The sequence below is a fragment of the Myxine glutinosa genome, chromosome 1, assembly GCF_964187855.1.
Source record: "Myxine glutinosa chromosome 1, kmMyxGlut1.1, whole genome shotgun sequence".
NCBI lineage: Eukaryota > Metazoa > Chordata > Myxini > Myxiniformes > Myxinidae > Myxine > Myxine glutinosa.
The window spans coordinates 52441577-52453178 of NC_136261.1; the positions used below are offsets into that span (position 1 = coordinate 52441577).

General features: G+C 45.9%; 1 protein-coding gene across 1 annotated transcript in view; it reads right to left on the bottom strand.

The window, feature by feature from the left end:
* Window positions 1–11602, bottom strand: part of USP24 (ubiquitin specific peptidase 24) — a 251269-nt gene that overhangs the window by 205653 nt on the left and 34014 nt on the right. Inside the window, exons 6-9 of the mRNA XM_078771659.1 lie at window positions 9966–10001; window positions 9707–9772; window positions 7789–7854; window positions 7159–7233 (exon numbers count right to left, since the gene is read on the bottom strand). Of these exons, the coding sequence (XP_078627785.1) occupies window positions 7159–7233; window positions 7789–7854; window positions 9707–9772; window positions 9966–10001 (243 nt within the window). The remainder of the gene's footprint in view (window positions 1–7158; window positions 7234–7788; window positions 7855–9706; window positions 9773–9965; window positions 10002–11602) is intronic.

Here is an 11602-nt window from a genome sequence, read left to right on the forward strand (position 1 = left end):
CACCTCTATATCTCCGAAATAGCTGCAAAGAAAAAATTGACATGGCTCATTGAAAAGAACTCTCCATGGGGAATAACATGTGTTAATGATGATGCCATAGGTGCCTCCATGATTAATAATAAAAATAATAATAATAATAATAATAATAATAATAATAATAATAATAATACATTTATTTTGTATAGCGCTTTTCAAGAAACCCAAAGACGCTTTGACATAGTACGTAAAACAAAGACAAAAAAGACTAAAATACATAATTAAATAACCAAACAGAAAGAAAGGAGAAGGAGAAGAGACGGTCAGGGGTTGAATGCGGTGTTGAACAGGTGGGTCTTGAGTGATGATTTGAATGTGGTGAGTGAGGAGGAGTCTCTGATGGTTTGAGGTAGTGAGTTCCAGAGTGTGGGAGCGGCGATGGAGAAGGCCCTGTCCCCCCAGGATCTGAGTTTGGTCTGGATTGGGGGGGGGGGGGGGGACAGGAGGTTGGCAGCAGCAGAGCAGAGGGTGCGGGTGGGAGTGTGTCTGGGCAGGAAGTCAGTCAGGTAGGATGGGGCCAGGTTCTGGAGGGCTTTGTAGGTCAGGAGGAGGATTTTGTACTGGATTATCTGGGAGATGGGGAGCCAGTGGAGCTTGTGAAGGACGGGGGTGATGTGGTCCCGGGCCCGGGAGTGGGTGAGTAGACGGGCAGCGGAGTTCTGAATGTATTGAAGTTTATTGATGATATTTGAGGGTGAACCATAGAGGAGGCTGTTGCAGTAGTCCAGACGGGAAGTGATGAAGGCGTGCATGAGGGTTTCTGCAGCTGTGGAGGAGAGGGATGGACGGAGACGGGCAATGTTTTTCAGATGAAAGAAGGCTGTCTTGGTGATCTGTTTAGTGTGTTTGTCGAAGGAGAGGGTTTGGTCAAAGACGATGCAAAGATTCCGGATGTATGGGGAGGTGGATACTGGGATACCGTCGATGTTGAGGGTGAAGTTGTGGGTGGATTTGGTGAGCGTTTTTGGTCCAATAATGATTATTTCGGATTTATCACAGTTTAGTTTGAGGAAGTTGATTTGAAGCCAGGATTTTATTTCAGTGATGCAGTTTGTCAGGATAGAGTGGGTGACGGTGGAAATTGACTTGGCGGAAATGAAAAGCTGGATGTCATCGGCAAAGCAGTGGAATTGGAGACCATGACGACGGATTAAGTGACCAAGGGGGAACAGGTACAGGATGAAAAGGAGGGCCCGAGAACTGAACCTTGGGGGACACCTTGGGGGAGGGGAGCGGTGGGGGATTTGCAGTTATTGATGGAGATGAACTGGTGCCTGTCGGAGAGGTATGATTTGATCCAAGAAAGGGCAGTGCCAGTGATGTTAAAGGTGGTTTCAAGTCGGGTAAGGAGGATGATGTGATTGATGGTGTCAAAGGCGGTGCTGAGGTCGAGAAGGATGAGAATGTTGAGGTTACCGGCGTCGGAGGAGAGGAAAAGGTCGTTGGTGATTTTGAGGAGTGCAGTTTCCGTACTGTGGTTGAGGCGGAATCCGGATTGGAATGTTTCATACAGGTTATTGGCAGAGAGATGATGTTTGAGTTGAGTGGCTACAGCGCGTTCCAAAACTTTTGACAGAAAGGGTAGGTTGGAGATGGGTCTGAAGTTATTTGGGGTGTCAGGGTTGAGTCAAGGTTTTTTCAGAATGGGGGTGACAGCAGCGATTTTGAGGGATGGTGGGACGATGCCAGTAGACAGGGAGGAGTTTATCGTTGCAGTGATAAGTGGAGAGAGAGCAGGAAGGCAAGCCTTAACAAAGCTGGAGGGGATGGGGTCCAGAGTGCAGGTGGCAGTTTTCATTCCTATGAGGAGTTCAGAGAGGTCAGTAGGGGAGACTGGGGAAAACTGAGATAGGGGTTGGCAGGATAAGGGGGGGCAGATGGTTTGAGGGGGAGCAGGTGAGGTGGTGGTTAAGCTGCTGTAGATGTTGTCTATTTTGTTTTGGAAGAATGAAAGGAAAGAAATGCAATTGTCGACTGTGAATGACTGGGTGGTGGGATCCAGGGGGCTGAGGAGTTTGTTTATTGTGGAGAAGAATGCTTTTGGGTTTCCGGAGCCAGAGTGGATTATTTGAGAGTAGTAGATGGAGCGGGCGCGGGAGAGGGCATCTTTGTAGTGCTGCAGGTGGTCTTTGTAGGCTTGGGAGTGGATTGTGAGACCTGTTTTATTACGGAGTCTTTCAAGTTGGCGGGCACGGGTTTTCATCAGGCAGAGTTCAGGGGTAAACCAGGGAGCAGAATGGGTGAAGGCAACTGTTTTGGTTTTTATAGGTGCAAGCTGGTCGAGGCAGGAGGAGAGAGTGTGGTTGTAGTAGTCAGTGAGGTCAGAGGGGCTGTGCAAATCAACGAAGGGAGAGGTGGACATCTTTTCGGAGAGGGAAGATGAGAATGAGGTAGGTGAAAGAGAGTTTAGCTTACGGAAGTTGATTATGCGTTTTTGCCTTGGTGCTGGGGTGGGAATGTTGATGGTCATAGTGATGGCTAAGTGATCGGAGAGGGTGAGGTCAGAGCCAGAGAGATGGTGTAGATTTAGTCCAATAAAACAGACAAGGTCCAGAATGTGACCACGGTTATGGGTGGGAACATTGACATGTTGAGTGAGGTTAAAGCAATTAAGAATATCAATGAAGTCAGCGGTTATTGTGGAGTCAGTGGAGTCCATGTGGATATTTAAATCACCGAGGAGGAGGGTTGAGGGGGAGAAGGAACAGAGCTGGGTCAGAAAGTAAGAGAAGTCAGACAGGAATGATGGGTGTGGTTTGGGAGGGCGGTAGACAACTGCCATGACTGACTGTGTGTAATCAGAAAGTTTAAAAGCCAGGTGTTCAAATGATGGAGCAGATGAGATGGAGATGAGGCTGGTCTTGATGTCCTGTCGGTGTATTACAGCAATTCCACCACCTCGGCCCTCCGAGCGTGGTTTATTGATGTATGAGTAACCATTGGGTGTAGTGAGGTTGAGTGAGAGGTAGTCCAGAGGTTGTTGCCAGGTTTCAGTCAGACAGAGAAAGTCCAGTTTATTGTCCAGAATGAAGTCGTTCAAGATGTGGCTTTTATTGTTGAGGGACCGGGTATTGAACAGAGTAAGCTTCATATTGCTTTGTATGGTGCGGATGGACTCGGGTGATTTTGCCAGGGCTTGCAGACAGGGGGCGCGTTCGTGTATGTTGCTGTGATGACGTAATCAACGGGTGAGAGTGCGCTCAGCTGACCAGAGTGAGGGGATGGAGTGACCTGTCTGGGAGTAAACAAACTTGCGACCGGAGCCTCTCTGGATGTATCTGGGTCGTCGTAGGAGTCCGTGGGTTTTTGATGACAGAGATGCATGGCGGAGTGGAGTGGTTGTTGAGTTGAAGAAGCCTAGCGGCGGAGTACCTCAGTGCCATGCCAGGCAGGAGCAAAGGGGCACAGAGCCCGGAGAGATCAGCCGGCAGCCGCAGGCTGGCTGACCAAAGTGCCAGGCACAACAGGCTGGTCCAGAGCACGACATGCGAGGAGGGTCGAGGAATGAAGATGAGCAGCCCGAGGACCAATAGAGAGCCGAGGACGAGCAAATCGAGAGCCGAGGAGCCGAGGAGGCAGCCGGGCAACAGCCAGCGTCAACAGCCAGCGAGTGTCCTGCAGCTCGAAGACCGCAGCGGTGGCCAACAGGGAGCCAGCCAGCCGTCCAGGCAACCCACAGGAGAGCAACCCAAGAAACAAAAGGCAGGATAGGTGCGAGATGCCCGGGAGCGGGCAGGAGGCAACGGCGGAAGAGCCAGACAGGTGAAGCCGGGAGGATCAAGCAGAGAGCAGACCCGTCGGCCAAAAAGCCACCAAGAGTACTAGAAAAGCAGATTCCGTACCTTTCGATTCCATATTCCGTACCATCAAAAGCAGATTCCGTTATCCAGCCAGAGAACGCGCGGCACGCGCGCCTTCCGTTGGAGAACAAACAGTACCAGCGTCCCCATACGCGACGCCATGGCGGCGTCCACAATCCACAAATCAAAGTCCACAATCCACAAAGTCCACAGTCCACAAATCCAATCCAATCCACAATCAAAAAATAGAGGGGTCAATATACGAAACAAAACTCACCTAACCCCCAAAAAATTGATACAAAAGGTTTTTTTTCAATGGATTCTGGTACCATTGGGCATGCTAAATAACATACTAAAAATCTAGTAACATCTGACTTCCGGAAAGGGGTCATTTTCAAGATGGCGTCCAAGATGGTCGCCGGGAGCTTAAAATGGCCATATCTCAATTATTATTCAACCTAGAAAGGTGGTTTTGGTGTCTAACCCTAGGTTCTAGGGCCCAAGGAATCCAATTCAATCAATAAAATTACCATCAGTTAATTATTTATTGACAAGTCCAAGATGGCATCCCAAGGTGACATCCTGATCCACTAAAATGGCTCTGTCGAATAGTAGTCAACCTAGAGAGATTTTTTCAGTGTGTATACCTAGGTTTAAGGCACCCAGGAAATCATCAAAATTACTTAAATAAGCACAAAGTAATCAGGTAAGCCAGGTTTACCAGCCCATTAGGCATTTGTTGTCTTATACAGTTAGTCGCTATTCATCGTCATCCTCCGACTCCTCTGGAAGGAACTTGTTATGTGGATTGCCACATTCTTCAAGTTGGCACGGTCCACAGGCAGTAGTACATGGTAGTCCATATCGTCTACAAGAGCAGCGGAGTGTCTTGCAGGCAGTGGAGCAGTTACAATGAATGACCTTCAAGAGACTGTCTGGAGCAGCGTTCATTCTTGACATAAGTGGGACAAACTGATTATCTTGCAGGCTCCACCCCCATTTCATGGCATCCATACCCTCTTCATTTCCCATCCACACCATGATCTGGTAGTACGCTCTACGACAGTGAAGTTTGGTAGCAGATTCAGTTGGGGGCAGACGTTCGGGTGTTACAAAAGACGAAGCAGAGACAACCTTCTTGCTGAAGGTGTTATATCGCATTGTTGCAAGGGAATCTTTGCACTTGCCACCAAAGAGGATAGCCATTACTCGGCATCCAAGGTCATCGATCACCTCGGTGGTCTGGTTTGGGATGGTGAATGTGTTGGCACAAGACCGAAGGACAGGGTCTCCTTTCACAAGCTTCTGGAAAGCAGTCTTTTTGCCAACACCAAAAATCCGAGAAGTTGTGTCACAACCAGTCATGGCATGGATGAATATCAACTGAGAACACGTCATGTCCGAGGATTTCTTTTAGACGGTTGATGTCATACACTTTAAAACTGCCATCAGCTTTGGACTTGTCTGATCTGAAATAAAGGCTCTTACTGTCTCCCTGCGCATAGTAAAGGAGTAAGATAAGGAGATCAGTATATTCTCCAATCAGTGTCGTGGTGTGTAGAAGAGATGCCTCCACTGCAGCCTTTACTACATCTACGTCAGCATCTCCAGGTGCATTGACCACAGTGCAATACCTTTCTCTCAGTTCATCACTTATCATCCCGATCAGTCTCTGTTTATTGATATCTCTTGACAGGACCTCCTCCTTCTTGCCTGAGAACTTTGTCTCAGCAGTGAAGCTGACAATGGGATGAATATTGTGTCCTCTTCTCTGATGCGTGTTGTCTTTAATGGACGGCCCTTCCTCATAGCCATCAAAGACAATGGTCGTAGCTGAACCATAATGCTGGATGGTAATTTTAACTGATGGTAATTTTATTGATTCAATTGGATTCCATGGGCCCTAAAACCTAGGGTTAGACACCAAAACCACCTTTCTAGGTTGAATAATAATTGAGATATGGCCCTTTTAAGCTCCCGGCGGCCATCTTGGGCGCCATCTTGAAAATGACCCCTTTCCGGAAGTCAGATGTTACTAGATTTTTAGTATGTTATTTAGCATGCCCAATGGTACCAGAATCCATTGAAAAACCTTTTGTATCAATTTTTGGGGGGTTCAACCATATATTGACCCCTCTAAAAAGGCAGGACAGGTGTGAGATGTCAGGTCAGAAAAGTAGAAGCAGACCCTGTACATCCATCCAGTCGGAGAAGCGGCGAACATGCAGCGCCAGCGTCCTCTCGCAACCGCACCCGGAAGTCAATGATTACGTCATAATTCGATTACGTCAGTACTAAACTTCATCCGATCAAGATGAAATTTCTTGAGTGTCATCTAGGGATAAATTGGTAGGGAAAAATAATGATGACGTCATCGGTCATGTGGTTCGGCCGCCATATTTGTTTAAACACAAAAGCCTTAAAAACCACTAAAAACACATACTGGCGAGGGTCTGCAATCTCTGATTGCTCTTACTTGTTTCTTTTTTGTATACAAGATACAAGATTGAGGCTCGTTGAACAGCTAGGGGACATTGAAAGGGAACAACATGAGAAGGGTGGAGAAACACCTTAAGAATATAAGTGAGAGTGAGATCAAGTGTATGGGGAGAAGAACATGAAAGTGAACAAACCGCATAAAGCTTAATGAAACATGGCAAGAGGAAAGGGAAGGCGAGAACGAAACAGAAAAGGAACAAACCAACGAATAACTACACAAAAGGAGGTGAGGGAGAATGGGGGAAACCACAATAATCTGGAAAAAGGTAGTGCTTGGGAATGGGGGCATTTGGAATAGAAAAGATCATGAGGATTGAGAGGGGATGGCCCGAGTTTGTGGCGACCAGCTGTCTTGAAACCCTGAAGGGAAGAATGGGACTGAACAGACTGGAGCAGTTGGTTCCACAAGGGAGACCAAAGAGGAATTAATGAGTGCAGGTGAACAGTTAACCTGCATTTTGAGAGTTCAAGAAGAACGTTAATGGCAGGGTCTGTGCATCCTGTAGAATCCTGCGAGTGATAGAGCCAAGAGGGACCAGAGGGAGCAAAATAAAAAAGGTAATAAATAAATAAATAAACAAACCATAGCAAACCCAGATACCCAAACCCAAAAATAAACAAACCCAGAGTTTGGGTGGAAGGCAGCACCACAATTTTCTCGAAGTAAATGTGTATCATATAGTGCCACCTGTTGGGAGCCAGTATAACAAGTTGTTATAAAATACGCCGTAGATATAATAAGAGTGGGGGAAATTAACCAGTTCGTAAAGATGGGTTCTTTGCTAGCACTGTAAATGCAGCAACCATTATGAGATCAACACACCTTGTCCTTAAGTTCAGTCTCTGGAAGATCTCGAATGTCAGAAAGAAGGTTTTGTATTTGGGGAACAAACAGCGCCTTGAGGTGGATAAAAAGCAGAGAAAATGCATCCATTCATTTACCTGTATTTACAAGGTTCACAAAGTCCTGTGTATAACATAATATCATTGGTAAAGTTCCAAATTTAATGCCTTAAGTGAAATTACCCTTTGGCAACACATCACAAGTATACTTTCTTCATCACTGGCATTAACTTTTAAATTACACTCAATTGGCACTTCATCAGTCGGAGACAAAAGCACAAATGATCAAACTCTAGATAGATGGACACACTCATTGATCAAGCACTTCCTAACAAATGGCATCTATCCATTCTTGCGCACATGCAACTACAAGTTAGCGCGAAGAACACAACATGTCACACAGACAAAGAGAGGAGGAATGAGAAGCCATCACTGATTATTATTTCCTAAACACTATTACTTTTTCGTTTCATTGCTCAATCGGTATTACATATTGTGGTAGTTCTACAATTACAGTGCACATGGATGTGTTAATACCTCCCTCCCCAACCACCACAACCCTCGTCACCCACCTCCCACATAACTTCCAACCCAAACGTTCAAGACGTACCTGAAGTGTTGGTGGGTTCAGGAATTCAGAACAAACACCAAGAGGATGAAGAAGAAGTCCAACTGCCTAAAAGGGAGACACAAAGGATTGTTCAAAAAATTATTACGAGAAAGATGTTGAGTAATGATTGCATGGGATTAAAAAACAACCCAAAGGATAGCAACAACAAATGACAAAACCTAAGCAACTGGAACGACACGACGTCGACCGATATGCCTCAGCCCACATTATTACATCATTATACACACTTGTACAAAGTTTGATTTAAATCCATTCAGCTGTTCTCAATTATCACATTTTTACCTGACATGACCTCTGACCTCACAAAAATCACCTCACTCCTCACCTTTGATGTCAAAATATAAATCAGTTCATCTTTGCATAATCATATATACTTACACCAAGTTCGGTCAACATCCCATCACTGGTTCACAGGTTGGTGTGACAACATAACTTTTACTTACTGTGACCTCTGACCTTTGACCTCTTGACCCCAAAATCTCAAAAACATGTTTACACCATTATACATACCTGTACCAGTAGCCTGGTGTTGGCTTAGCGGTTAGGGTGCCGGCTTGGGATCCTAGGATCCTGGGTTCGAATCCCGGTAAATCACTGAATTAACGCCAGGGGGGTTGACTCAGCCTGCCATCCTTCCGAGGTCGGCAAATTGAGTACCAGCTTGCTGGGATGAATGATCCCGGTATGTACCCCGATTTAGAATAGGTACACCGTATCCCTGCGCATCGTAAGAGGCGACCAAGGGTTGGCGTCAGGAAGGGCATCCGGCCATAAAAACATTGCCTCAAACAGGGAACCATGATTGTCATGGGGCCCGCAAGGCCAACCCCCGCTCTAGCGGGGAAAAATGGCCTTAAAACGATCATTCATACATACCTGTACCAAGTTTGACTAAGATTACTTCAGCCATTCTCAAGTTATCGCGATAACGAAAACCTATCACGGACGGACAGACGGACGGACAACCCAAAAACATAATGCCTCCGGCAACAAGGCATAAAAACCTCATCATAAAAACCTCATCTAAATGACACGAGTACTAGACATGACTTTTTATTAGAGAAAGACTGAGTGACAACTCATGTTACAAAGTATTTTTTATTCCACATGCCCTTCAATCTCATTCTTCCTTCCAAATTTTCAAAACAGCTGCTCACCATCTCAGATCATTTCAGTCATTTGGGACTGCCACTGGTAACATGTAACCCAATATCTGCCACATAGTCGGGTTGTCCGCAACTAAACTGACACCCCTCACTGGCTTTGCTAGTGGGGAGGGAGACTGTGACAACCTGCAGGACTAAAAAAATACCTGTTAAAGGGCGGATGAGCTCCCTTCGGGAGCCAACGGTCATCCAGCATGGAGATGGTGTCTCCTAAAAAACACAGATCTGATTCGACCGCATTTTTAGGTAGTAGGTTGTAGACAGCAACCGCTCAGGGTAGTACTACCGTTCTGACTTAGGAGTGTTAAAGCTGTGCCCGGAACCATCTTACACTCTCCATGTCAGGATTGCTGGTCTTATTTTCTGTCTCACTCAAATTACAGCTACCGGGCTAGCTTTAATCTCTTTCTTGAAAACAAAGAACATCATACACTTTTCATCATACACTTTTCTCACTCATTTTAACTCCTCGTCTTTACATTCGCTCTCTTTCGCTTCTCTTTCCTCTCATTTCCTCAGAGCGTCCAATTAAAAATGAAAAAGTGCGAAAAATTAATGGCCCCTAGTTCCCGGCATTATGGCGTGCGAATAATCTCGATGACCTGCCTGTTTCTGCTGCCAACGAGAGTGGGGTGGGGGAGGGCTCAGGCAGTAGCAGTATCGGTTCAAGACGCTCAAGCAGTAGCACTTTTGTCAATTCATGAGCACTTCTCACATCACTGACGACTCACCTCCAAATCTGTCCGTTCTTCCTCAGCCTTGTCTCGAATGGCCTGAAAGCCACCTTTTTCACCAAACTCCATGAGAAACACAACAGAAAGAAATGCACAGAAGGCAAAGAGTGATAAACATTCAGAGAGAGGGTTTAATGGGGAGAGTTAATGCAAGCGTGAAGAGAGTGAGTGTGATTTTAAAAATAATTTACAAAACTGTATAGTGGTCAGCATAGAGGATTAGACAGAAAAGGTTTATACATTGTTTGTCACTCACCAGGTTAATGAGATCTACCAGCCAACCATACGGCTCCTGACACAAACGGAAGCATTCAGGAACATATGTAAGGGAGGATTATTTTGTCCGAGCGCATGTGTATATACATTATATATATATATACAGTGAAACCTTGACTTACGAGTTTAATTCGTTCTGTGACCGAGCTCGTAACTCAATTTGCTCGTTTCTCAAATTAAATTTCCCCATTAAAATGCATTGAAATGCTATTAATCCGTTCCAGCCCGCCAAAAACCACACCAATTTTTTTTTTAATATACAGTATATATAAAAATATCTCACGCTTTATATTTCACCTGTATGCAGCATACAAGTTGGCAGGATGGCCTGGACTGGAGGTACGCACACTTGACTCTAAACTGTCCAGCCTGGGTTTGAATCCCGACCCAGCTATAACCTGTCATGGGTGAATCACAGGCAGGGTGATTCATCAATGTGTGTACCGCTAAACTGGGCGCCCCGTTTGCGTCCCATTAGTTGTTGGATGTTAAGGATCTCACCGTGTTTTCCACAAAGAGAAGGCGAGCTATCGCCGGCACTCTGAACAAGTTGTGGCCTGGCATGCTCTTCTCCTCTGCCATTATATACGTCCTCCTCGGCATCTTTTTCCAGAAGAGCCCTGTCTCGTCACAGTTGAAGATTTGCTGGGGGATGTATCGTTCGGCTTCTATCAGTTCGGCAAAAGTTATAATAAAATCTTCAGCTGCCTTCACATCCGAGCTTGCTGCCTCACCATGCCTGACGACGGAGTGAATGCCGGTCCTCTTCTTAAAATTATCAAACCATCCCCGACTGGCTTTGAAAGACTTCCGATGCCTTGTCCGTTGATGTTCCCGCCGTCTGCTGCACCAAATCCCCGTAAATGTCTCGTGCCTTCTCACACATGATGCTCTCGGTCACGGTATCTCCTGCGAGCTGCTTCTCCGTCAACCACACAATCAACAACTTCTCCATCTCTTCATGGATAGAGGTCCGGAGCTTTGAAATAATCGTAACGCCCTTGGCTGGCGTTATAGCCTTTATCGACTCCTTCAGCTTCAAAATCGTACATATCGTAGAAGTACTACGATCGTACTGCCTCGCCAAGTCGACAACACGCACACCTCGCTCATGTTTTTCAACGATTGCGTGTTTTATATCCAAGCACATCATCCTCTTCTTCTTCTCAGTACTACCCTTGGCACTCAATTTCTTAGGACCCATGGTTAAAACTAAGAAATTTTCCAAAATAACCAAAATGCGAAAACAAAGCCGCAGCGATATACGGCAGAGATGCTTGCACGGCAAGATAACCACGTGACCGGAACCCACCTGGTGGCGGGTGGCGTAAGCTCGTAACTCAGATCTCGGCTCGCATCTCAAAGCAAAAAACCGCCCGAGCGACGGCTCGTATCTCGGAAAACTCGTAAGTTGGTGCACTCGTAAGTCAAGGTTTCACTGTATATATATATCGGAAGAAATTAAATAAGTAGCAGACGTAGGTTCAAGACGATCGATGTTTTATTTTCTGACAAGCTTTCGACCAAACAGGCCTACTTCTCAGTCTTCCCTGAATTATTTTGTTGAACTCGAGGAACACTGAGAAGAAGGCCTCTATGGTCGAAAGCTTGTCAGAA